At 46.2% G+C, this 27,314-nt stretch overlaps 1 protein-coding gene across 4 annotated transcripts in view; it reads left to right on the forward strand.

Annotated features, from left to right (window-relative positions):
* Nucleotides 1–27,314, forward strand: part of CCDC180 (coiled-coil domain containing 180) — a 97,839-nt gene that overhangs the window by 33,358 nt on the left and 37,167 nt on the right. For all 4 annotated transcript variants that reach the window (XM_058445518.1, XM_058445517.1, XM_058445515.1 and 1 more), the window contains exons 10-24: nucleotides 794–882; nucleotides 1,928–2,037; nucleotides 3,084–3,212; nucleotides 3,309–3,419; nucleotides 3,542–3,637; nucleotides 5,747–5,910; nucleotides 7,141–7,260; nucleotides 8,806–8,885; nucleotides 11,555–11,643; nucleotides 12,493–12,615; nucleotides 13,730–13,903; nucleotides 15,268–15,383; nucleotides 16,715–16,841; nucleotides 18,816–18,855; nucleotides 18,984–19,432. In XM_058445518.1, the coding sequence (XP_058301501.1) occupies nucleotides 794–882; nucleotides 1,928–2,037; nucleotides 3,084–3,212; nucleotides 3,309–3,419; nucleotides 3,542–3,637; nucleotides 5,747–5,910; nucleotides 7,141–7,260; nucleotides 8,806–8,885; nucleotides 11,555–11,643; nucleotides 12,493–12,615; nucleotides 13,730–13,903; nucleotides 15,268–15,383; nucleotides 16,715–16,841; nucleotides 18,816–18,855; nucleotides 18,984–19,432 (2,017 nt within the window). The remainder of the gene's footprint in view (nucleotides 1–793; nucleotides 883–1,927; nucleotides 2,038–3,083; nucleotides 3,213–3,308; nucleotides 3,420–3,541; nucleotides 3,638–5,746; nucleotides 5,911–7,140; nucleotides 7,261–8,805; nucleotides 8,886–11,554; nucleotides 11,644–12,492; nucleotides 12,616–13,729; nucleotides 13,904–15,267; nucleotides 15,384–16,714; nucleotides 16,842–18,815; nucleotides 18,856–18,983; nucleotides 19,433–27,314) is intronic.

Genomic DNA, 27,314 nt, shown 5'->3' on the forward strand with positions numbered 1-27,314 from the left:
AGATTGGCCTGGGCCCCATCAGCTGCAGCCCAGGCCCAGCAGCTTCCTCCCTGCTAGGTCTGCATGAGGGCTAAATGAGAAGTTGACTGGAAAGTATTGGGCATATGGGGGGCCCAAGGAATGGCAGCGGTCGCTGGGAGCTGCAGGATTTCTGTGGTGCTTGCCCCATGGACAGGGCATTCAGAGATGCCAGTTCCAAAGCTGATGTCACATCCACCCCGCTAGTCCTCCCTGTTGAAATAATTCCTTCTGAAACCCCAGCTCTCTCCTCTCTCACCCAAATTCCGTGGGCCTTAGTGTCACAAGGACTGATCTTGGAGTCTCCTCTCTGTTGCATTCTGTGGTTCCTATAAGCACCATCCCCATTTCTGGAAAATGAGGTTACCTCAAGTACGTCATAGGATGGGTTGCTGAAGGTGCAAATGACGATGCATGCCAAGAGCTAGCATGATTTGGCTTCACTGGGCTGCTCGTACCCCTTCTGATCCTCAGTTTCCCCAGGTGGGAAGTGGCTCAGGCTCATCATCCACCACCAGAGCCAGAGCAGGCTCCCTGAGGGCAGAGACCCAACCTCTCACCTAGGGACCCATGGTGTCTGTTGGCAGCGGACCCCAGGCGGCATTTGTTGGGAGCCTGGGCACTGCCTCAGGGCCGTCTGGAATTGGGGTGTGCCTGGTCCATTGCTGCTGCCCACAATCCCTCTGGAGAACCACCCTTTGGTGCCCTTATGTGCCAGAGCTGCCATGGATGGCATCAGGAGCTGGGACTTCACTCTTCTCTGCTTGTGTCGCAGGGAAAAGGAAAGAGCCAAGAGGGAAAAAGCCCGAGAGAGTGAGAGCACCATCGCTGCCCGAGAAGTGCGGGGTCTCATGGATACTATGGGTGAGCCTCCATTCAGCCTCAAGGCAGGCCTGTCCTGGGCCAGGGTGAGACCTGGGCGGGAGGTGGGGATGTCTTCTGGCAACTCCTCTGAGGAAGGCCCTGAGCTCCCACTGTGTTCCTTGGCTCAGCCACCCGGAGGGTATTCTCCCTGAGCATCTCACCCAAGAGTCTTCCCCTGTGCAGGGAGCTGGGGGAGGAGGGGAGCTGCCTGCATGGAGGGCAGTTACTGATGCAAAACAGGTGACTAAAGGATGCCACTCACTTTCTTGCAGGTTCCCAACAGTATTTCTCATCTGCATTTTCTTCCTTCCTGCTACATTGTCGTAGTTTGACCTTATCCTAATATAGAAACCTTTTTTCTTTATGATTAAAAAAGTAGTACATGCTCACTGAAGAAAAACAAAGGAAGGAGAGAAAGAGAAAGTAAAACCTTCCCCTTCACGATGACACCTCTTCTTCTCCAAAGAGAGTCACCAACCGCCACCCCAACCCACCCCCAGTTAACCCACGTGGCATCCGGCTTCCCACCTGGATAAAGGGGACAGCAGAGCATGTGACAGGAGCACAGACCTGGAAGCAAGTGGCCCCGATCCCTGCTCAGCTGCTGGCCAATTTGGTTCTTCAACCCCCCATGACTGAGTTTCCTCACTTGTGAAACGAGGCTAGGAATGGAAGCCACCTCTTGGCCTCAGCATGAAGACTGGCTGAGTTTGAACAATACCTACTATGCAGGAAGTGCTATGGAAGTGTTGGCAGTTATCATTTCTATATGTATTTGCTTCCATAGAACTTTTTTAAAAAAAACATTCTGTGCATACTATTTTGGAGCTTTTTCAGCTTTTAACTGTATATCTGAGGCCTAGGTCCCTCTAGCACTCATGAATCACTGTCGTCTTTTCTCTTTTTCCTTAAGCCTCTGCCACCCTGACCTGGCTTTGGGGTCTACCTTCTGAGCCAGGCCTCAGTGAGCAGGGGCTGTCTGCCTGTGCTGCCTTTTCCTGAGAGCTCTGAAGGCAGCCTCATCACCTCTGTTGTTGCTCCGCAGTTCCTGAGAAGATAAGCACCAGCACCTTTCAAAGGCGAGCAGAACACAAGAGGAGGAGCTACGAGAGCGCTCTGGCCAGCTTTCAGGAGGAGATTGCGCAGGTGGGAAAGGTGAGAATCCTCCCTCTTCCTCCTCTTCCCTTCCTATGCCATTCCAAAGGCAGGTGTGTCGTGGCTCCCAGCCTCCCTCCACCTCTCCAGCAGAGAGGTCCTCAGGGGCTCACAGAACCTTATACGACATGGAACCCTCTCTGAGTGCCTGAGTGGCTCGTTATGAGTGTTTGTGAGCACAGCTCCCCATAGTTCTTGGAAAAGCCCTACAGGTCATGTGCTGTTGTTACCCGTTTTGCAGTGAGGCCCAGAGAGTCTCACCTGACTTGGTGCATAAGGGCCCAAGTCAGAACTTCCCTCCAGGTCTGACACCAAAGCCTAGCCTTTGGCCTCCCTGCTCAGTCCTTCTGATGAAGGGCAGAATGGCACACCCCTCGCTGATAGCCCAGCTCTGCTGGGCTCTTATGGACTGCCCCCCATTCAGCTCTCATTCCTCTCCAGAGACCTCATCTCTAGACACACTGGTATCTGGAATGTTCCCTAAACGAGACCAGCCTTTGCCCTTCTGGATTGCCCTGAGCCCCATATTTCCATTTGTTCCCTTCTCCCTGAGTCTTCTCTGACCTGTGTTGTCCTGCCTTGGATTCCTGGAGCTGGCTCTGTGCCCAAAGCACCAAGAACAGGCTTTCTAGCCATGTTTCTTCATACGTCCCAACTAGATGCCAGGTCTGCTTTCACCGTTGAGCTCTGTGGCTTTGGTGAAGCCATCTACCCGAGCCTCAGTTTCCTCATCTAAAGTAAACCTGGCATTCTTTCATTTGGCCACGTCTTTAATGAATATTTGTTGAGCGCCAACCGTAGGCTAGGCCCGATGTCAGCAGCCAATTCAAAGACTGTGATGAGGATCAAATGAGCCAAGAAGTAGGGCTCAGCGCAGAGTGTATGGAGTGGTTGTGAGCTGACTAGTGAGCCTCAACTCATTAGGTCTAGGCAATGATCATCATTTTTGAGATGGGACCATGCCTGACACTTCCCCCATGACAGGGAGGGCTCCCTCCTTCCCAGGGTGCTGATGCCTTGGCCATCATCCCCCTGGCCTGTTGCAGGAAATGGAACCTCTCATCGTGGACACAGGGGGACTTTTTTTGAAGAAGCTGACTGAGTCTGATGAAGAAATGAACCGTCTCTTCCTAAAGGTGGAAAATGACACCAACCTTGAGGACTACACCATCCAAGTAGGTGTCCCTTCGTGGCTGGGCCTGCCCCACCCTGGTCCTGCTTCTTCCCTCCCTCCCACCGGCAACTAGCCTGACCCAAACTTCTCTGCATAGGCCCTGCTGGAGCTGTGGGATAAGGTGGCTGGGCGGTTACTGCTCCAGAAGCAGGAGATTAAGGAGCTGGATGAGGCCCTGCACTTGCTGGAGTTCTCCCGAGCCAATAAAGTAAGTCTGCTGCAGGTGGGCTCTGTGGTGACTGTCACTTGCCGGGTTTATTACTCATCCTTCTGTTTCCTTTTAGTTCTCCAGGAAATGAGCCACTAAGTATGGTGTCTTGTCATTTCTAGCTAAAAAGTGTGTTGAAGAAATATGCGGAAGTCATAGAGAAAACTTCCTACCTCATGCGGCCCGACGTGTACAGGCTGATAAATAAAGAAGCCATGGTGAGTGGTTTTCCTGTGCAGGGATCAGCCCATGGGAGAAGGGGCAGGACCAGGAACCCGGGGCACCCCAAGCCTGGTGTCTGGTGCCCCAGGAATGGTGGGCTTCTCATCTATTATGTTTCTAAGGGGCTCAGGTGGGCCTCTGAGGTAGAGAAGCAGTCCTTGCTATTGTAAGCATTTTTCAATAGAGATCTTTCTAAAGTACATTTCATATTTCTCTGACATCTTGAACCAGGCACACCTAATATAGGGCTATCGTCTGGAGCGCTGGTGATGTTACTGAGCACCTGCTAGGTCATGTCTCAGCAACTGTGTGCAATGCAATAGGCGCTACACTATGGAATCATCATCAGGGGGCTACAGTGGTCTCAGGGTGGTTTCCACCTTCATGAGTGACCTGCTGTGCCTGCTATATCTGGCTTTTCTGCCTCTTCTTGCCTCTCTTCCTACCAGTGGTCTGTGCCCGTTGCTGAGCCTGCCTCTTGGCTCTGTCCCCACTGCTTTCCCCTGTCCATGCCCCCAGCACCCCTCCCCACAGCTGCTTTCCTTGGGGTGGAAAACACCAAATTCAAGATTGTTCATGATGTCTCCAAAGTCAGAGCAAAGTCTAACTCCTCTGCTGCTAGAGAGGACTCCTCTTTTGGCTGCCCAAAGGCACATTGTGGGTTTCCTGGTCTTGTGCAGTGAGCTGAGCTTGCTGGAAAAGGGGCCTCCTGGCAGCACAGTAGGCTGAAAAGAGAACAGTGTTCGGAATCACAGATGGGTCCAGCCCATGTCAGCTCCATGGTGACTTGGATAAAGCACAGGCAAGGAGTAAGCACAGACCTTTTCCACTGCCCAGATGTGGAAGCTTCCGAAATGACTCAGCCCCTGAGCCTGGAGCTTGCTGTGTCATTAAATGAAGATAATATAGATGTTCCTCCACTTACGATAGGGTCACATCCCAATATACTCATCATAAGTAGAAAATGTAGAAAGTCAAAAATGCATTTAACACCTTCATAAACCCATCATAAAGTTGAAAAATCATGTCAAGCCATCGTAAGTCAGGGACTGCCTGTAATACCTGTCAGGACTTGTTGGGAGGATAATAAAAGAGGGTCCAGCTGTGGTAGCTGTCTTCTGAGATCAGGGAGGGCTCCTAAGTTGTGCACATTTTATCCAATGGGAGAGTCAAGGATTTCAGTGTCCCGGGTGTGTTTCACTGCTTCCCTTCCTTGTGCTTCTATTCATTATTACAACTTGCATTTGCTACTTGCTCTACCTGCGTTTCTCTCGTTTATTTTCACAAAATCCCTATGCTATAAATAGCATGAACCCCATCTTACGGCTGTGGATCTGTAGGTTGAGGAAATACTTGCCAGTGCCACCCAGCTAGGAAGTACAGCTAACATCAAGCCTCAGGCTCCACTGAAAAGCATTACTGGAATTTCTAGCTTCTGAGCTTGGCAGGGTTCTCACCCACTGCCCCAGCATACTGCCACCTCCCTGGAGGGCTTTGGAAAATGTGTGGAGGCATTTGGGGCCGGGGAGGATGGGGGAAGTTACTCTCATCTAAGCAGGGGCAAGGATGCTAAAGGGCAAAACAGTGCCATGCAATGGAGGATCATCCCACGCCCATGCCAATGGTGCCCAGGTAAGAAGCCATGGGAGGACTGCTGAAAAATGTTCTAGCTCTGGCCTCATTTTGCCACTGGGTCTCGGTTCTCCTAACAACCATATGTGGCCCGTCCCTGATGGCACGAGCACTCTGCTTTTGGAAGAAATTTATAAAAAAGAGTAAACACTTAGAGCTCACTGAGTGCCTACCTCCTTTCACCATCTTTAACAAACCATCTGAAGTGACCTTGGAGCTGAGCTGAAGCTCATGCAGTCAGGGTCTGTGGTTAAGCCTTCAACGAAGACCCTTGTCCATGGCTACTCAGTGCCAGGAAGCTTCCTCAAGTGCCCACTGACCTCTCAGTCCCCCTCAGGCCCTGAGACCACCCCACTCAGCCCTCAGCCTGCACCTCCCCTCTCCAGCCTCCCACTGCTTCTCTCTAACTGAGCCCTGCCCTGACCTGAGAGAGACCCTGCCCTGTCTAGAGCCCTGTCCATCTGTGACCACAGGTCATGAACTATGCCCTGCTGGGCAACCGGAAGGCCCTCGCCCAGCTGTTTGTCAACCTGATGGAGTCCACCCTGCAGCAGGAGCTGGACAGCCGCCACCGCTGGCAAGGCTTGGTGGACACCTGGAAGGCTCTCAAGAAGGAGGCCCTGCTGCAGAGTTTCAGGTCAGCACCGCCCACACAGCTCCTTCTCCAGCCCACCAGGGGCTGGCAAAGGGTAGGGGTGGCATTCTCCCTCACTTTTTGCCATTACTTAAAAGTGCTGCTGTTTCTCTCTGCTCTTTTTAAAGTTAGAAATAGATAAAGGTATAAAGAATAAATTAAAAATCACCACAAATCTCTCCCCACAGTGAGAAGCACAGCAAATATTTTGGTATATTTTCTTCCAGCCTCTTTTAGATCCATACAGTATATGCAGTTTCATATTTTATTCACGAACCTTGCTTCATGACCATTCTCTGAGCTCCATACAGCTGGAAAACATTCATCCAATTATCTGTATAATTTCCTCTCTTTATTATCACTCATAACCCTGTGGACACTGGGCCTGAACAAATGGACATCCTTCAGGCAAACACCTCCCACCCTTGGGGAGCGTGTTTCCTCCCTCCCATGGGAGGGGGTGTGAAGAGAGGTCCCTCCTCCATGCTTCCTCTGCCAAGTGGCACTTTTGCTGTGGATGAGGGAAAAGTGTACCAAGGCCTACCTCCATCTTGCCTTTCCATGTGACTTTGACCAAGCCCTTGAACATTCGGAATCTGTCTCTTCCTATGCAAAACAGGCATCCTAATGGACTGTGACAGAGTTTCAGTGATCCAACCAGATACTGCATGGAAAGTGCCTATCTGGGCCTGGCACCTGGAAGCTGTTATAAATGCCAAACATCATCAACAGTGATAGCAATGGCTGTCATTTACTGAGCATTTCCCATGAGCCAAGCACAGTGCTAGGGGGCTTTCTTGCATCATTTTTCTGAGTGCCCACAAGTGCCAATGAGAAAGGCACCATCATGAGTTCCATTTTACAGAAGAAGAAACTGAGGCTCAGAGTAGGAGAAGGACTTGACCAAAGTTACAGAGCAGGCAGGCTGTGGTCAGGACCCCATCAAATCTGAGCCTGCTGGTCTCATGCTGTTGGTGCCAGAGCTCCACTGACCTGACGATCCCTCCATTCTTTCCTCCATTCCTCCAACCCCGCTTTCTCCCACCCACCCTCTCTCCCTCCTTTCTTTAGGGTCCTAGAGGAGAGGCAAAGCCTGGGGAGGAAGGGGCTAGGGGTGGTGTTAGGGAAGGAGTGCTGGGGCTCTGAATGCTGTCACCGTGGTTCTCTTTCCCTCTCTCACTCCTGCCCTGCTCCTCCTCTCCCCTTTATGGTGCCAACATGTCTGGCCACCAGTGAGTTCCTGGCCAACGAGAGTATCCATACTCCCCCGGCTGTGACGAAGGAGCTAGAGGTCATGCTGAAGACCCAGAACGTCCTGCAGCAAAGGCGGCTGAAGCACCTCTGCACCATCTGGTATGGGCAGGAGGGGTGGCCCAGGAGGGGTGCTTCTTGGGGTGCAGTGGGGGAGGCAGAAGTGGCCTGCAGCCTGTCCCCCAAGGCATCCTTCAGACTAAGCAGGCCAACTCCCAGCTCTCTGGCCCTGGGCTGGCCACCTGGACCATTTCAGCCCCACTCACAAGAAAGGCCATGGCCCATTTGCTGCAGGAAGAAACTTAGTGTAGCTGCCAAACAACTTGAAAGAAGCAATGAACGGGGGTGAGGGAGGAGCAGGCACAGATCAGAGCACGCAGGACCTGTGGCCAGGTAGAGGGGTTTGGACCTTTTTCTGAGGGCACTGGGGAGCAGAGTGGCTCCATGAGCTTTGCAGTTTGGAGGTATGTGTCAGAGGCATCTGACACTGGAGGCTGGAGGCACCTGTTGGAGGCTGTGGACACTCTCCTCAGATGTGGGTCCAACCAGCCCTGATTTCAATTTCATAAGAAAGCTATTCAGTGGGGTGCCCACTGAGTGTTCTAGATCTAGGTGGCCAGCCCAGGGTCAGAGAGCTAGGAGTTGGCCTGCTTAGTCTGAAGGTGAGGTTGGGGGAAGAAGCACATTAGGAAAAACAGCTAATGCATGCTGGGCTTAATACCTAGGTGATGGGTTAATAGGTGCAGCAAATCACATGGCACACATGACCTATGTAACAAACCTGCACATCCTGCACATGTACCCTGGAACTTAAAATAAAAATAAAAATTTAAAAAAGAATTCGGTGTCCTTTTTTTAACTTTTATTTTAGATTCAGGGGTACATGTGCAGGTTTGTTATATAGGTAAATCGCGTGTTGTGGGGTTTTGGTGTACACATTATTCTGTCACCCAGGTAATAAGCATAGTACAAGATAGGTAGTTTCTCCATCCTCTCCCTCCTTCCACCCTCCACCCTCAAGTAGGCCCCGGTGTCTGTTTTCTTCTTTATGCCCATATGTATTCAAAGTTTAGCTCCCACTTGTGAGAAGCTGTGGTATTTGGTTTCCTGTTCCTGTGTTAGTTCATGAGGATAACGGCCTCCAACTCCATCCATGCTGCTGCGAAGGCCATGATCTCATTCTTTTTTTATGACACTATTTTTAATGACTTCAGAAGAGGATTTGCTGTACTTAGACAGTTTTCTACTGTTGATGTGAAGGTTTCTAAATCATCATGTGTGTTTATGAACAGCATCGTTAAGTGAACCTCTTAATACATAAACTTTATGTGCATTCTATAATGCCATCTCAGATTAAGTCCCAGAAGGAGGCTTCCTTGGTCAAGGGATGTGAACAGTTTGTTTTTTCCACTGGAAAAATTATGTTCTTTTCTTTTCTAAATAACAAATTAGTTACTTAGAATTTGTTAATTAAAAGACCGTTCAGCCAGGTCATGTTTTGGCACCAGGAAATCCCCAGCAGTTCCCTTTGTTCTTCAGTGTTTAAATCCACTATTTTCTGGAGCTATGTTCCTTGAAGATGCTACCCATTTTGGTGAGTAAACGTTTTGTTAATGTGTGGCTTACTTGCCATATCTTCCTTCCCAGTGACCTCCTGCCCCCCAATTACAGCAAAACTCAGCTGACTGAGTGGCATTCTTCCCTCAACTCCCTGAACAAGGAGCTAGGTGAGTGACGTCTGCGGGACTCCACCTGCATTTCTCCAGAACTCTGTTTAAGCAGTTGCTTTGCTGAAGCTCAGCCAAGTGAGTGGCGCCGCCGTCGTGGGGAGGAGGGATGGGGGTGTGGTGGGAAAAGTGAGCTGTGAGGGCTCAAAAGGCCCCCCTCCCTTCCCAAGGCCTCCCCTCCTCACTGCCCAGCCTGCAGCTACACTAGCCGCACCCTCTGACCCCGACCTCTGACCCAAGCATGGAGACAGAGAGATGACTCTGATGCCCTCTTTCAGGAAGGCTCAGAGGCATGCCCCAAGAGTGTGAGGTGGAGCACATGGTCTTGATGCCCACCTCTGCTCCTCCCAGGCTGTGTGACCTTGGGAAAATCAGGGCCTCTGGTGGCCTCAATGTCCTCCTCTGTAAAATAGGAATGGCAAGAGGAGTAATAATGGTCCCTACTTGTGGGGTGGATGTCCAGTGGTAGTCCAGTGCCTGGCTTACACAGAGAGTCCTCAGTCACAAGTGGTGATGTTTCAAAATGCTCTATAATAAGGGCAGTCAGGCTGTAGCCCATGTGCTGACTGCTGGTTTTGGAACTAAGTGTTGTTAGACCCCCAACTGCCTCATTTGTTGATGTATTGTCTGGTTGCTTTCACTCTAAATGGCAGAGATGAGAGCAGATGGCCCCTGTCTTAGGATGGTTCAACTTAGGACTTTTCGACTTCACGGTAGTGTGAAAGTGATACACATTCAGCAGAAACTGTACTTCAGATTTTGAATTTTGCTCTTTTCCTGGGGGCTATGGTGCCTGGATACGTGGTGTGATACTCCCTGGCAATGCTGGGCAATGGTGATAAGCTGCAGCTCCCAGTCAGCTCCCCACGATCATGAGGGTAAACAAGTGTACTCTGTTGCCAGATGATTTTGCCAAACTGTAGGCTAATGTATGTTTTCTGAGCGCATTTAAGATAGACTAGGCTAAGCCATGATGTTTGGTAGGTTAGGTATATTAAATGCATTTTCAACTGAAGATATTTTCAGCTTATGGTGGATTTATTGGGACATAATCCCATTGTTAATAAAGGAACATCTGTAGTTACAACTGAGACTGTATGACCGCAAAGCTAAAACAATTTACTCTCTAGCCGTTTATAGAAAAGGTTTGCCACGACTTGCTCTAGAAGATATGTAAAAAGTTTTTCATCTCCTTAGAGGATAACAGCAACCTAATGAGGTCAGTGGTGTCATTGTCCTCTTGTAGTAAGAGAAGGATTTAGTGGCACAGAGAGGTGAAGTATCCTGCCCAAGGTCACACAGCCAATGAAGTTTCACAGCTGGACTTACATTGGGTACTTTGGCTAGTAGTACCCACCATTGCTTCTAGGGCTCTCAGGTTTGTAATACTAAGAGTGTTTCTGTATGAGCCACAAGACCCTAAATAATAGCAATGGCTGCCATTCATTCAGTGCCTCCTACAGACAGGCATTGTGCTGGGCCCTGGAATTCAGTAGCTGGCTCTGCCCTCAGGCACTTGCAGTCCAGAGCAGAAGTCAGAGCAAGTAGGGAATGGACAGGTCCCCAGCCATGGGAGCCATAGTCAGGGACACAGCTGATTCAGGGTCATGGAAACATTGACAAGGAAGTGATCATGTGATTGAGAACTGCAAGGGAGGTAAGAGTCAGCCAGGCCAAGAGGGAGGCGGCATTCCAAGCAGGGATACAGTGTACGGGGCCCCCGAGGCAAGACAGGGCTGGGGCCTTTGGAAACAGGGAGGGGAGGCTGGAAGATGCAAAGCAGCCGGACTCTGCTGGCCATGTGGGCTGCATGTGGAAGTCTAGGCTTTATCCTGAGGGCGGTGGGAACTCAGTGGAAGGTTCTGAGCTGGGAGTGATGATGTCAGGGGGTGCAAATGGCCCAGAGGGATGCAGGAGTGGAAGCAGGGGGACCTGGGAGAGCCCATCACAGTGGCCTCACGGAAGGGTGTGGACACCTTGGCCTAGGAACTAGCCCTGGGGACAGGAAGAAGCAGATTTAGAGCTTCTTCTCATCAGTTCTAGCGTCTGTCAACCCTCCCAGGTATTCTAAATCTACACTTAGCTGCCATCCCCCTGCCCTCCTCCCTAGTCCTGGACAAAGAACAACCACCACAAAGTCTCTTTGTGGTCTTTCAGTTTCTAGAAATTGCCAGCAGCACTAAACCAGAGTTGCTTATCCTAGACATCAGAGTCACACTGAGTTTATTGTAAGCTGGGAAACTGAAGGGAGGAGAAATAGAGAAAATAAATAAAAAAGCAAGCTTCTCTGCATTCTGCTAGTGCATTCCATTTTTCAGGGATGAACCACAGATAGGATCAGTAAATGCTCATTGATCTCCACTCTCATTACTGGTTTACAACTTGGTGCAATTTCCCAAAAGGAATTTCACCAGCCCTGAAACCGAGTCAAGAGATAGGGCCAGAATGGATTCAGAACAGATAACGACAAGCTCTTCATTTGAGGTCCTTATCTTGGGGTGTCAGGAACTTTGTAAGGGGACACCAGCCCCTGATCTCAATCGGGACTACTGATCTTCACCTAAATCAATGTTGCTGTGGAGGCATTTTGCTCCTTTGCAAAGGGGACACTCCCCTTTCTAATCTTCTCTTTCTTCTGGACTGATTTGCTTTGTTTTTTGCCCATGGAGACACCTACCACGTGGACTGCATGATGCGGATCCGCCTGCTGTATGAGAAGACGTGGCAGGAGTGCCTGATGCATGTGCAGAATTGTAAGGTGGGCACCCTTCCTGCAGGCCTGAGAAGAGGATTGCCTGGGCGGGCCCTGAAGTGCCTTCCCTGGCCCCATCCCCACTGCCTTCCCCTCTCCAGCTATGTCCCCACTTCACCACACACACCCTTTAGCCTCCATCCAAGCTTTTCTTCCTCATGGAAGAAAATGGCGGGGCTTCGTAGCCCCAGTGCCTGATGCTCACTGGCCTCTGGGCATTCTGAAGCTGTTCTTTCTGCCCTGATACCCTCCGCAGCTATCTCTACCATCTCTCAGGTTTTAGCCCATCACCTCCTCCAGGAAGCCCATGTAAGATGAAGTGTGCGCTCTCAGATCACCTCAGACTTCACCCTTGACTCTAAGTCATACACAGCACTGGGCGTTGTTTATGAATGGAGGTCGTGTCCTGGGGGTTATTGCAATGCGCCCGCTTCATAGATAGGCCTGGCCCCACTTTCCCCTCCACCCTGCCCACTGCATAACAGAGTGAGACAGTAAACTCGCTCTCAAACCCAAGCACGACTGTGACTTGTTCTCCGGGGTAGGGGAACTATTGAGTCAGAATGTCCCTTCCTGCCTCCTTAGTAAGACTATAAGCAACGCCCCCACCCCCAAAGCTTAACTGTTGTGAAGCATGTTCGAGCTGAGGGCCCCACTTGGGGAGCCTCCAGAGAGCTCCTGCATGCCTCTCCAGCTGGCCCTCCAGACCCTAAGGGGAACAGAATTTGTGAGGTGCAGGGCCCTTCACCTGGAGCTCAGGTCTGACTTGTGCAATGCTGAGGCCTGCAGGATGCAGTTGATGCCTGTGGGGACCTCAGTCCTGAGCCAGGCTCTGCCTTGTCCCACACACTCCAGAAGCAGCTGCTGGACTGGAAAGCCTTCACTGAGGAGGAGGCAGAGACCCTGGTGAACCAGTTCTTCTTCCAGATGGTGGGAGTGCTCCAGGGCAAGGTGGAGGAGGACCTGGAGCTCTTGGACGTGCGTGCTGGGGACTGTTCCACTGGGGAGCTGAGGGGGGGTTGGGGGTCCCAGGGGTGCTGGGCTGTAGGGAGAGTCCAAGAGCTCCAACTTGCATGTTCCTAGTGTGTCCACTCACCCTTGTCAGCCCCTCTCAGAGTAGCCCCCTTACGCTGGCCACTCCAAGCTCACCCACCTGACTCCTCCCAGCCACCCACTGACATGGGTGCTGCACAGAACTCCATGCCATGAGCACTCCCTGGCCATTGCTGACCCTGGGCACTGAAGGGCTGTGGAGGCACAATAAGCCCCCAGCCCAAGATATGTGTTATCTTGAACCAGGGTTGGCTCATGTTTTCTGTGAAGGGCCAGATGGTGACTATTTTAGGCTCTGTGGGCCATCAGGTCTCTGACGCACCTTGTCAACTCCACCAGTGCCACACAAAAGCAGCCCTAGGCCATGCAGAAACAAATGGCATGGCTGTGTTCCAATAACTATTGATGGACACTGAAATTGGAATTGTATGTAATTTTCATCTCATTAAATATCTTCTTTTGATTATTTTCCTGCCATTTTAAAACTGGAATATCTGTGTGTAGCTCACAGGACCAAACAAAAACAGGTGGAGGGCCAAATTTAGTCTACAGGCGGCAGCTTGCCCACCTCTGGTCCAGATGAGGGCATAAGACACGTACATTTTTTAAAAAGGTGGGTGATGTGGAGGATTTCACAGCAGGTGTGGTTTTTGGCCCAGATGCCATGAGTGAGGGAACTCCACAGAAGGAAAGATGCCCAGGCCAGCGTTGCTGTGGCCTCCTGAGTGCCCAGCCTGGTTTTTAGGAATGGCCCAAACTCCATCTTCTTCCTGTCAGAGACTTTTGTGGAGCATAGGATATGTCTAGAGATGGGATTTGAGGGTCAGCAAGACCAAGGGCAGGGCCTTGGGCAGACCTGAAGCGCTGCCCTAGGGAGGGAGGACCAAGAGCACAGGTGTGGCCTAGAAGTTGACCTTGAGGGATGGTGTCTGGGCAATACTGTTCAGTCGTTAGAGACAGGGGGTCCCACAAGTGGGCCGTCTTCCTGACGCTGGGACTGTCAGCCCTTATGTCCCTTCTCTGGGCTTTTCCACTGCAGAAATCCTTCGAGACTCTGGCAGATCAGACAGAGTGGCAGAGTTCGAACCTCTTCAGGTATTTCCAGGAGGCGGTACATCTGTGGGAGGCACACCAGAGCGAGCTGTTGGTGCAGGAGCTGGAGCTGGAGAAGAGGATGGAGCAGCACCGGCAGAAGCACAGCCTGGAGAGCCAGGTGAGGCCCACACCCGAGGTTCCATGTTTCACACCACAAACAGCAATGAACTCAAACAGATCCTTGACCCAAATGGAGAACCTTAAGCTATGAAATTTGTGCAGATGGGGACATTGAGGCTCACGTTGGTCATGGGATCAGATGCAAGTAGCAGAAATCTCCTGGAACCAAATGTGTCTCTAAGAGCGTGCATGAGAGACAGACAGATGGTTCAAGTAAGGAGACGATTAAAGGATGGTATCACGAATCACACACTTTATTGCCATTGAAAGAGAATTTTTTCGTAGGTTCACAATGCTTAAAGAGGGGGAGAATAACATGAACCAACCTCAAAAGGAATACATCCACAGGGAGTAGACAAGGTACATTAGGCATGTTGTGAGCTGCAAAGCTATTAAAGTTTAGTTGTTCAATAAGGATGGATGCAGGCTTCCATGGGAAGTCTAATAAAAGTTTCAGGTATGCCTTTCTGTGTGCGGTTTCTCAGGAGAAACTGGCTTGCAAGCTAACACAGTGGACATCTGTGATGGCTCATAGGTCCCTGGAAGCCAGAGGGTAGTGCCAGTGCTGGTGGCATGGCTTCATAGCCCCAGTGCCTGTCACAGCCTGAGCTGTCTCTCATTAAAAGAAGCCACTGACAGAGTGAAACCTGCCTCAGCCTAAGCTCTCGAAGTGTCAAACTCTTGAGTATTTTGAAGTCCAGTAGTTAAGGTCAGTAACTCACATATGGGGGGCTGATAAGGGTGACATCACATTCCCAAGGTGAGTTGGGGGAATAGCTCCAAGTTCTCATATATGGGGTCTGATAAGACATCACATTCTGAAAGAAAAAGGGGAAGACACTCCAAGTTCTTATTACAGACAAACGTGTCATTCACGTAGCAAACTGTGCACGTGTTGGGAATCATTTCAAAGCTCCATAACTGGGGCAATCTCCTGCCTGCACAGGAGGTCAGCTGGCCCCTGCCTTGCCTGCTCTCACACAGTCCAGGAGGTGGGGGGACAAACTCAGCTTCTGATTTCAAGCACAAGTGGTGAGAAGGAGAGCGAGGAGCAGGTGTAGTGCAGGCCTGACCAGGTGGGCGGGTGTGAGGGCCCTGTCTCCAGGGGGTCCCATCTGAGCTGGTTCCCCAGGGGTATGATGTGGGCAGAGAAGAACACTGCAGGCAGAGAAAAGTCTGAAGGGCTATAGTGGAGAGAGGGAGGGTGGTGGCAGATTGGGTACCCCATTTGTAGAAAGGAAGTCCTGGATCTGCTGAGGCACCTGGGCCTCAGTTCCAGCAGCAGGGTCCCTGCAGGTCACTTACACTCTGTGAGCACTGAAGGTCACATCTGCTTCCTCTTGTTTTGGGGGTGGCTTCCAGGTGCAGGAGGCCCACCTCGATAGGCTCTTGGACCAACTGAGGCAGCAAAGTGACAAAGAAACACTGGCGTTTCACCTGGAAAAGGTCAAAGATTATCTGAAGAACATGAAATCCAGGTAGGCCAACCAGACTCCAAAAGGCAGGAAGGGATGGTCAGAAATTCATCTTCAAGGTCAAGGGCAGCCTTCCCAAGAGCCCAGGAGCCTGCCAGCTTAAGATGAAAATTGTGTCTCTCACTTTAGAGAGCATGTGGCCCTCTGCAGCTCTGCTCTCAGCCAACAAAGAAGCTTCCAGGGAGAATTTTTTAGTTTGTGGAGGGAGGTTTCAAAGCAATGTGGCTTAAGTTCAAGAACATGGGGGCTTCTTTTAAAAATTTAAACATGTGGGTGGATCACCTGAGGACAGGAGTTCAAGAACAGTCTGGCCAACATGGTGAAACCCCACCTCTACTAAAAATACAAGAATTAGCCAGGCGTGGTGGCAGGTTCTTGTAATCCTAGCTACTAAGGAGGCTAAGGCAGGAGAATCACTTGAACCCAGGAGACAGAGGTTGCAGTGAGAGGAGATCATGCCATTGCACTTCAGCCTGGGTGACAGAGCGAGACTCTGTCTCAAAAACCAAAAAAAACTTAAACATGTACATTCTTGTTAAAGGGGGAAAAAGAAGTTAACCACTGCAAACATATAGAGATTTTTTTCCCTCATTCCTGCCCACTTTTCCTTTTTTATGGGCATATACATTTATATATATGAATATGTACACATATATAGTGTTTTTAAAATAAAGGTTGGATTAAACTGTGCAAATTGTTCCATAACTACAGATATACTTCCATTTTTAAATGCCATGTAGCATTCATTAATGTAGATACTTCATAATGGTTTAGCAATCCCTCAATTGATTAGCTGTTTTCTATTGGTTCCAATTTCTCAATATGACAAGCAGTTCTCTGTGAACTTTCTTGCATCTTTGTGACTTTGTACAGCTGATTCTGTAAGGACTGTTCACAGAAATGGAATGACACTGCCAATTGATTGCAGTGCTTAGATTCAGAAGACAATTCTGATTACTTTAGGCAAGTAAGTAACCCTATGAGCCTTGGTCTACTTATCTGAGAAACAGAAGTCTGGACCTTGGGGCATTTGGGAGTTTGTTGGAATAATGTAGGTACCGTCAAGTTCAAGGACAGCGTTAAGACCAAAGACAGGGTTAGGGCCCTGGACAAGGAAAGGGAGCTCATGTTACAAGCAGAAAAGTCTCTTGTGTGTGTTTTCCAAACTTTCTAGAAAAAGTATGTATTTCTTGTATGATCAGAAAAATAGCATAGCCAAGGACTGTTGCTATAAAAGAGCAGCCACACAGCAGCTCTACACAGAGCTGCGTTTCCTTGGGGTCAGGGGTGCAGTTTCTAGCTGGGGTCTCCTGTCTTACCTACCTACCTCCCAGGTATGAATATTTTCACACCCTCCTGACAAAGGAAGTGATGGAGTACCCAGCGATCATGCTGAAAGAACTCAACGCCTACAGCTCCACCCTCAGCCAATACTTCTTTGTGCGTGAAATCTTTGAACAGGTATGGAAAGGGCGATGATACACCCAGCCACTCATGAAGAAGCTAAGGGAGAGGCTGACTTCTTGTTATGATCTGCCTAGACTTTGAAAGCCATCCCTAACCCTGCAGAGTTCGAATCGACGCAAGAAGAAAGAAGCTGAAAGTGTCTCTAAAGAGACCATCTCTTTCTCAGTATAAAAGAGGCTGAAGGGTTCAGAATTCAGGGCTCAAGCCTGAATGGACTTATAATGAAAAGTTTAATTTATGTGGCTCTTGGAATTCCATTTATCATACCTACCACTGCCACATAATTCTAAAATATAGCTTTAACCCACCTATTCTCCTGCAAAATCCCTCCCCAACTGTGCAGCCCCCACCAAATCCAACTTACAGTCCCTAGACAACCACAAAGACCCCACTCTCTCTGCTTCCCACCTGGACTCCCCCTGGTCCAGCAGACTCATCCCTCTTCTGGCATGTGCCCCCTGCCTGCTGCCCTTCCTCATCATGCTCCCTCTGTCTCCACATATCCCAAACCCACCCATACCTCCAGTTCACTACCAAGAGAAAGGCTCCCACTCATTCAGCCTGACCCCTCATCTCAACTTGCTCAGCCCCTGCCACCTCTCAGAGCTCTGAACTTTTTTGTGCTTAGTTGCTGTCAAATACAGGAGTCTGGAGCAACCAACTATAATGTATTTCTTAAAGGGCAAGTATGCCTTAATTTTTATTCAATTTTGATTGTCATTAGCACAAGGGTCTTTCACATAATTTAGACACAATAAATGCTCTCTGAGTAAATGAATGAATACTTGGGATTCCATGGTTTGAATCCCCCAGAGTTTGGCTCTTTTCCCACACACTACCCATAGTCCTGCTTGGCCTGAATGGAAATGCTTGTGGTTGGCATTGAACCTGGCCAAAGGTTTCCCACATATACAGGACACCTGGCTCCTTCCCTGAGCATCTCTCCTCCCAGAAGAGATTCCTGTTTAGATTGCTAATAGCTGCTCCCTGTGCCACCTAGGTTGAGGGGGAAGCTCAAGCTATAGGATGGCGAGCTCATTGCCTGCCCTTTGAGATCATTTGGGTCACCTGGGTTAAAGGTATAGGCATTATTATGATCTCCATTTCATGGAAGATAACGCTAAGCCCCATAGGGTGTAGAGGACTTGCCCAAGATCACTTAGCCTGTCAGGAGCTGGGAATTAAATCCAGACCTGCAAATTCCACAGCCTGCACTGTTATCCACAACACAGAATATCCAAAACTTCACCCAGAGCCTGTGAAACAGGAAATTTGCAGGGTTTACAAGGGGGCTCTCAGGATCATGTAAATCATGCCCATTGTGTCTGTTCCATCTAGCACAGAATGCAGCAGATTTCTGCCCTTTGTTTGCATCCCTCAGTTTATATTTTTCTTGCCCTTTGCTCCAGATCACTGCCGAAAAATATATCATAATGAACTTTAATTCCATGATTACCCATTGTGTGCTATAAGGGTTTGCTAGCCTTCTTGGAATTAAGAAAAACTGGTTCCCAGGATTGAGAACAACCCAATTACCCCAGGGAACTAAGTTGGTTAAGGCCTGCATCAGATATTAAAGGGGAGGGATGGGTCCTTCTACTTAAAAGTGGCACTCTGGGCTGGGTGTGGTGGCTCACGCCTGTAATCCCAGCACTTTGGGAGGCTGAGGCAGGCAGATCACGAGGTCAGGAGATGGAGACTATCCTGGTTAACACGGTGAAACCCCATCTCTACTAAAAATACAAAAAATTAGCCAGGCATGGTGGCGGGCACCTGTAGTCCCAGCTACGCGGGAGGCTGAGGCAGGAGAATGGTGTGACCCCAGGAGGTGGAGCTTGCAGTGAGCCGAGACCACGCCACTGCACTCCAGCCTGGGAGACAGCCAGACTCCTCTCAAAAAAAAAAGTGGGGGGCACTCTGAAGAAAGACAGTGCAGGTCCTTCAGTGACTCTTGGTTTTTCCTTGTAGAACTTGGCTGGAGAAATCATTTTCAAATTCAGGCAACCAGGTAACACTTTTTCAATTCAAGTTTTATTCTCCCAGACTTCGCTCTTATGCGTTTGTGGGTTGGGAGGCCCAATCCAGGCAGCATCAGTAAATTGTCTCTCCTCGTGCTTTGGTGTTTATCATCAACAGAAGCACATGAAAAACCCTCCCAGAAGAGAATGAGAAAACTGAGGAAGAAGCAAGGGTCTAAAGAGGACATGAGCAGAAGTGAGGAAAGCATAAGTAGTGGGACAAGTGCTGCCAGGTCAGTAGAAGCGGTGGAAGAAGAAAACGATCAAGAAATGGAGTCCTTCATAACTGAAGAGGTGCTGGGGCAACAGAAAAAATCTCCACTGCATGCGAAGATTGATGAGTCCAAAGAGGGCTCTATTCAGGGATTGGAAGAAATGCAGGTTGAAAGAGAGAGCTCCTTAAACCCATCCCTGAATGAGGAGAATGTGAAGGGTCAAGGAGAAAAGAAGGAGTCAGAGGAGGAAGATGAGAAGGAGGAAGAGGAGGAGGAGGAGGAGGAGAAGGTGGAGGAAGAGAAGGAGGAGAAGGAGGCACAGGAAGAGCAAGAGAGTTTATCTGTGGGTGAGGTAAGCCATCAACTGATTCATTCTTGGGCATAGAGAAAGTTTGCTGTGCTCATTTTGTGTTTATCCCTGGTGTAAGCTGGGGTCTTCAGTGGCCCAGTCTCCATAGAGGTGCAGAAAGAGAATTACAAAAATATTCATACTATTCATACTTTAAAAAATTTTTATTTTAGGTTCGGGGTACATGTGCAAGTTTGTTATTTAGGTAAACTATGTATCATGGGGGTTTGATTTACAGATAATTTTGTCAGTGGAGTAATAAGCATAGTACCCAGTAGTTTTTTTTTCTGACCCTCTCCCTGCTCCCACCCTTTACCCTCAAATAGTTCCCAGTATCTGCTGTTCGCCTTCTAGTGCCCATGTGTTCTTTGTTTAGCTCCCACTTAAAAGTGAGAACATGCAGTATTTGGTTTTCTGTTCCTTTGTTAGTTTGCTTAGGATAATGGCCTCCAGCTCCATCCATGTTGCTGCAAAGGACATGATCTCATTCTTTTTATGGTTGCATAGTATCCCATGGTTTATATGTACCACATTTTATTTATCTAGTCCTACTGTCAATGGGCGTTTAGGTTGATTCCATGTCTTAGCTATTGTGAATAGTGCTGCAATAAATGTATATGCATGCATGTGTCTTTATGGTAGAATGATTTACATTCCTTTGGCTTTATACCCAATAATGGGACTGTGGGGTCAAAAGGTAGTTCTGTTTTAAGTTCTTTGAGAAATTGCCACACTGGAATACACTCCCACCAGCAGTGAATAAGCATACCCTTTTCTCTGCAATCTTGCCAGCATCTGTTGTTTTTTGACTTTTTAATAATATTCATTCTGACTGTTATGAGATGATATCTCATTGTGGTTTTTATTTGCATTTCTCTAATGATTAGTGATGTTGAGCACCTTTTCATATACTGGTCAGCCACATGTATGTCTACTTTTGAAAAGTGTCTGTTTGTGTCCTTTGCCCACTTTTGAATAGGGTTGTTTGGTTTTTGCTTATTAATTTAAATTCTTTATAGATTCTGGATATTAGACCTTTGTGAGATGCATAGTTTGCAATTATTTTCTCCCATTCTGTAGGTTGTCTGTTTACTCTGTTGATAGTTTCTTTTGCTGTGCAGAAGCTCTTTAGTTTAATTAGGTTCATTTGTCAATTTTTGTTTTTGTCGCAATTGCTTTTGGAATCTTCATCATGAAATCTTTGCCAAGTCCTATGTCCAGAATGGTATTTCTTATTTTATCATCCAGGGTTTTTATAGTTTTAGGCTTTACATTCAAGTATTTAATCCATCTTGAGTTGATTTTTGTATGTGGTATAATGTAGGGGTCCAGTTTCAATCTTCTGCATATGACTACCCAGCACCATTTATTAAATGGGTAGTCCTTTCCTCACTGCTTGTTTTTGTCAGCTTTGTTGAAGATCAGATGGTTTAGGTGTGAGGCATTCTATTCCATTGGTCTGTGTGTCTGTTTTTGTACTTGTATCATGCTGTTTTGATTACTGTAGACCTGTAGTATAGTTTGAAGTCAGGTAACGTGATACCTCCAGCTGTGCTCTTTTTACTTAGGATTGCCTTTGCTATTCAGGCTCTTTTTTTGTTGCATATAAATTTTAAAATAGTTTTTCTGATTCTGTGAAGAATGTCATTAGTAGTTTGATAGGAATAGCATGGAATCCATAAATTGCTTTGAGCAGTATGGCCATTTTAAAGATATTGACTCTTCCTGTCCATGAACATGGGATGTTTATGGTTTTTCATTTGTTTGGTCATCTCTGATTTCTTTGAGCAGTGTTTTGTAATTCTCATTGTAGAGACCTTTACCTCCTGGTTAGCTGTATTCCTAGGTATTTTATTCTTTTTGTGGTGATTGTGAATGGGATTGCATTCCTGATTTGGCTCTCGGCTTAGATGTTGTTGGTGTGTTGCTGATTTTTGTATGTTGCTTTTGTACTCTGAAACTTCGCTGAAGTTGTGTATCAGACCAAGGGGCTCTGGGGAAGAGACCATGGGGTTTTCTAGCTATAGAATGTCATCTGCCAACAGGAGAGTTTGACTTCCTCTCTTCCTGTTTGGATGCCTATTATTTCTTTATCCTGCCTGATTACTCTGTCCAGGGCTTCCAATACTAGTTGAATAGGAGTGGTGCAAGATGGCCTCCTTGTCTTGTGCTGGTTTTCAAGGGGAATGCTTCCATCTTTTGCCCAATCAGTATGATGTTGGCTCTGGGTTTGTTATAGACGGCTCTTACCATTTTGAAGTATGTTCTTTCAATGCCTAGTTTGTTGAGGATTTTTAACATGAAGGGGTGTTCAATTTTATCAAAAGTCTCTTCTGTGTCTATTGAGATAATCATGTGTTTTTTGTTTTTAGTTCTGTCTATGTGATGAATCACATTTATTGATTTGCATATGTTGAACCAACCTTGCATCCCAGGGATAAAGCCTACTCGATCATGATGAATTAGCTTTTTGATGTACTGTTGGATTCAGCTTGCTAGTATTTTGTTAAGGATTTTTTGCATCAATGTTAATCAAGGATGTTGGCCTGAAATTTTCTCTGTTTGTTGTGTTTCTGCCAGGTTTTGGCATCAGCATGATTCCAGCTTCACAGAATGAGCTGGGGAGGAGCCCGTACTCCTCAATTTTTTGGAATAGTTTCAGCAGAAATGATACCAGCTCTTTGTACATGTGGTAAAATTTGGCTGTGAATCCATTTAGTCCTGGGTTTGGGTTTTTGTTTCTGTTTTTGTTTTTTGGTTGGTAGGCTATTTATTATTGATTCAATTTCGGAGCTCATTATTAGTCTGTTCAGGGATTCAGTTTCTTCCTGGTTCAGTCTTGGGAGGTGTATGTGTTCATGAATTTATCCATTTCTTCTAGATTTTCTAGTTTGTGTGCAAAGAGGTGTTCATAGTAGTCTGATGGGTGTTGGAGTTTTTTTTTTTTGTATTTCTGCGGGGTGAGTGATAATGTATTAATACTTTTTTTATTTTTGCTAACAGTGATCCAATTCTTTACTCAGAGTAATGATTTTTATTTTTAAAACATTTTTAATTTTTATTTTTGAGATGGAGTCTCACTCTGTCACTCAGGCTGGAGTGCAGAGGCATGATCTCAGCTCACTGCAACCTCTGCCTCCCAGGTTCAAGTGATTCTCCTGCCTCAGCCTCCCAAGTAGCTGGAACTACAGGCATGCACTACTATACCCGGCTAATTTTTGTATTTTTTTTTTCTTTAAAGGGGGAACAAGGGAATTGTTAAGTGAAATAATAACCCATATGTGTTTAACACTTTACTTATCACAAAGTATTTTTGCATACATGTTCTTATTCTGTTTCCCAGTAAAATTTTCACTGTGAGGCAAATATTATTAATTATTCTCTTTTTAGAAGCATGCAAAACAATGCTCCTATCCTAGAGATAAGGGACTTCACAAACTCACTCAGCTACTAATGGAAAAGCTGGGACTCTTTTCTCTTTATATTATACCACTTAGCCCTAGAGAGTTGTTATTAGCAATAGCCAGTATTTTAAGGAGTGTTTGTTATGTGCCTGGCATTTTGTGGACTTTACATGAATTACATGATTTAATCTGCATGACCAATCTGTAAGGTTGATACTACATTTATCCTCATTGTGTAGATGACAAATCTGAGAGTTATCAAAGCTAAACAACTTTTCTTTGCCAAAGCCAAGCTCCAAACCCTGGTAGCCTGACTCCAGGATCCATATTCTTCTTCATCACTAAGCTAACTGCCTTCTCAAACCAATGCTACTGTGCTGGCCTTCCAGTACATACACCTTTATGCTCTGCTACATGTCCCTTTAGGGCTATGTATGTCCTTATAATATTAAGTTGCATTTTTGCTAATGTTTCCTGTTTTCCTATATAGGCTATTTTTTCCCACTAATGAAATGTCGAGTCATAGGGAAACAGAAAATTATAGTTTACATTATTCATAGTTTTCATTGAGAATATGGTAACATAAGGAACAAAATCATAGGGCCAAACATAGTCGACTTGTTAGACTTTCATCTTTAGCAATGCCACCAAGAAAGTTTCAAAGGGTAGAATTATGTACACCTCCAAAGCAACTCTCTGTTTTCTTAGCAGCTTACTTTGAATGGTTATCCATGAATGCACACTTCTGTCAGAGAGATTATATATCTTGAAGAGTAGGTCCATATTTTAAACATTTCTCTCATGTCTAGTACTGTTCTGGATACAATAGCAGGTACATTTCTTTAAATTAAATCTCAGCTTATGTAGTATTGTATTGAAATTACCAATCCCTCACACATTTTTACCCCCAGCCTGTTTTATTTTTTGAAAGTAAGACTTTCCATGTTAGCTTTCTTCCTTCTTTTGCTCTATTAAAAACTCTTTCCCATTTCTTTTTTTATTTTAAAACTTTTTTTTAATACTTTAAGTTCTAGGGCACATGTGCACAATGTGCAGGTTTGTTACATATGTATACATGTGCCATGTTGGTTTGCTGCACCCATCAACTCGTCATTTACAACAGGTATTTCTCCTAGTGCTATCCCTCCCCCATTCCCCCACCCCACAACAGGCCCTGGTGTGTGATGTTCCCTACCCTGTGTCCAAGTGTTCTCATTGTTCAATTCCCACCTGTGAGTGAGAACATACGGTGTTTGTTTTTCTGTCCTTGCAATAGTTTGCTCAGAATGATGTTTTCCAGCTTCATCCATGTTGCTACAAAGGACATGAACCCATCTTTTTTATGGCTGCATAATATTCCATGGTGTATATGTGCCACATTTTCTTAATCCAGTCTGTCATTGATGGACATTTGGGTTGGTTTCAAGTCTTTGCTATTGTGAATAGTGCCACAATAAACATACCTGTGCATGTGTCTTTATAGTAGCATGATTTATAATCCTTTGAGTATATACTCAGTAATGGGATCAGTGGGTCAAATGGTATTTCTAGTTCTAGATCCTTGAGGAATCACCATACTGTCTTCCACAATGGTTGAACTAGTTTACACTCTCACCAACAGTGTAAAAGTGTTATTTCTCCACATCCTCTCCAGCACCTATTGTTTCCTGACTTTTTAATGATCGCCATTCTAACTGGTGTGAGATGGTATCCTTTGTGGTTTTGATTTGCATTTTTCTGATGACCAGTGATGATGAGCATTTTTTCATGTGTCTGTTGGCGGCATAAATGTCTTCTTTTGATAAGTGTCTGTTCATATCCTTTGCCCACTTTTTAATGGGGTTGTTTGATTTTTTTCTTGTAAATTTGTTTAAGTTCTTTGTAGATTCTGGATATTAGCCCTTTGTCAGATGGGTAGATTGCAAAAATTTTCTCCCATTCTGTAGGTTACCTGTTTCTTTTGCTGTGCAGAAGCTCTTTAGTTTGATTAGATCCCATTTGTCAATTTTGGCTTTTGTTGCCATTGCTTTTGGTGTTTCAGTCATGAAGTCCTTGCCCATGCCTATGTCCTGAATGATATTGCCTAGGTTTTCTTTAGGGTTTTTATGGTTTTAGGTCTAACATTTAAGTCTTTAATACATCTTGAATTAATTTTTGTATAAGGTGTAAGGAAGGGATCCAGTTTCAGCTTTCTACATATGGCTAGCCAGTTTTCTCAGCATCATTTACTGAACAGGAGATCCTTTCCCCATTGCTTATTTTTGTCAGGTTTGTTGAAGATCAGATGGTTGTAGATGCGTGGTATTATTTCTGAGGCCTCTGTTCTGTTCCATTGGTCTGTATCTCTGTTTTGGTACCAGTACCATGCTGTTTTGGTTACTGTAGACTTGTAGTATAGTTTGAAGTCAGGTAGGGTGATGCCTCCAGCTTTGTTCTTTTTGCTTAGGATTGTCTTGGCAATGCAGGCTCTTTTTAGGTTCCATATAAACTTTAAAGTAGTTTTTCCCAATTCTGTGAAGAAAGTCATTGGTAGCTTGATGGGGATGGCATTGAATCTATAAATTACCTTGGGCAGTATGGCCATTTTCACGATATTGATTCTTCCTATCCGTGAGGATGGAATGTTCTTCCATTTGTTTGGGTCCTCTTTTATTTCATTGAGCAGTGGTTTGTAGTTCTCCTCGTAGAGGTCCTTCACATCCCTTGTAAGTTAGATTCCTAGGTATTTTATTCTCTTTGTAGCAATTGTGAATGGGAATTCACTCATGATTTGGCTCTCTGTTTGTTATTGGTGTATAAGAATGCTTGTGATTTTTGCACATTGATTTTGTATCCTGAGACTTTGCTGAAGTTGCTTATCAGCTTAAGGAGATTTTGGACTGAGACAATGGGGTTTTCTAAATATACAATTATGTCATCTGCAAACAGGGACAATTTGACTTCCTCTTTTCCTAATCGAATACCCTTTATTTCTTTCTCTTGCCTGGTTGCCCTGGCCAGAACTTCCAACACTATGTTGAATAGGAGTGGTGAGAGAGGGCATCCTTGTCTTGTGCCAGTTTTCAAAGGGAATGCTTGCAGTTTTTGCCCATTCAGTATGATACTGGCTGTGGGTTTGTCATAAATAGCTCTTATTATTTTGAGATACATTCCATCACTACCTAGTTTATTGAGAGTTTTTAGCATGAAGGCTGTTGAATTTTGTCGAAGGACTTTTCTGCATCTATTGAGATGATCATGTGGTTTTTGTCTTTGGTTCTGTTTATGTGATGGATTACGTTTATTGATTTGTGTATGTTGAACCAGCCTTGCATCCCAGGGATGAAGCCCACTTGATCTTGGTGGATAAGCTTTTTGATGTGCTGCTGGATTCGGTTTGCCAGTATTTTATTGAGGATTTTTGCATCGATGTTCATCAGGGATATTGGTCTAAAATTCTCTTTTTTTGTTGTGTCTCTGCCAGGCTTTGGTATCAGGATGATGCTGGCCTCATAAAATGAGTTAGGGAGGATTCCCTCTTTTTCTATTGATTGGAATAGTTTCAGAAGGAATGGTACCAGCTCCTCTTTGTACCTCTGGTAGAATGCGGCTGTGAATCCATCTGGTCCTGGACTTTTTTTTGGTTGGTAAGCTATTAATTATTGCCTCAATTTCAGAGCCTGTTATTGGTCAATTCAGAGATTCAACTTCTTCCTAGTTTAGTCTTGGAAGGGAGTATGTGTCCAGGAATTTATCCATTTCTTCTAGTTTTTCTAGTTTATTTGCATAACAGTGTTTATAGTATTCTCTGACGGTAGTTTGTATTTCTGTGGGATTGGTGGTGATATCCCCTTTATCATTTTTTATTGCGTCTATTTGATTCTTCTCTCTTTTCTTCTTTATTAGGCTTGCTAGAGGTCTGTCAATTTTGTTGATCTTTTCAAAAAACCAGCTCCTGGATGCATTGATTTTTTGAAGGGTTTTTTGTGTCTCTATCTCCTTCAGTTCTGCTCTGATCTTAGCTATTTCTTGCCTTCTGCTAGCTTTTGAATTTGTTTGCTCTTGCTTCTCTAGTTCTTTTAATTGTGATGTTAGGGTGTCAATTTTAGATCTTTCATGCTTTCTCTTGTGGGCATTTAGTGCTATAAATTTCCCTCTACACATTGCTTTAAATGTGTCCCAGAGATTCTGGTGTGTTGTGTCTTTGTTCTCATTGGTTTCAAAGAACATTTTTATTTCTGCCTTCATTTCATTATTTACCTTGTAGTCATTCAGGAGCAGGTTGTTCCATTTCCATGGAGTTGTGCGGTTTTAAGTGAGTTTCTTAATGCTGAGTTCTAATTTGATTGCACTGTGGTCTGAGAGACAGTTTGCTGTGATTTCTGTTCTTTTACATTTGCTGAGAAGTGCTTTACTTCCAACTATGTGGTCAATTTTGGAATAAGTGTGATGTGGTGCTGAGAAGAATGTATATTCTGTTGATTTGGGGTGGAGAGTTCTGT

Source organism: Hylobates moloch, unplaced genomic scaffold (assembly GCF_009828535.3).
Source record: "Hylobates moloch isolate HMO894 unplaced genomic scaffold, HMol_V3 SCAFFOLD_10, whole genome shotgun sequence".
NCBI lineage: Eukaryota > Metazoa > Chordata > Mammalia > Primates > Hylobatidae > Hylobates > Hylobates moloch.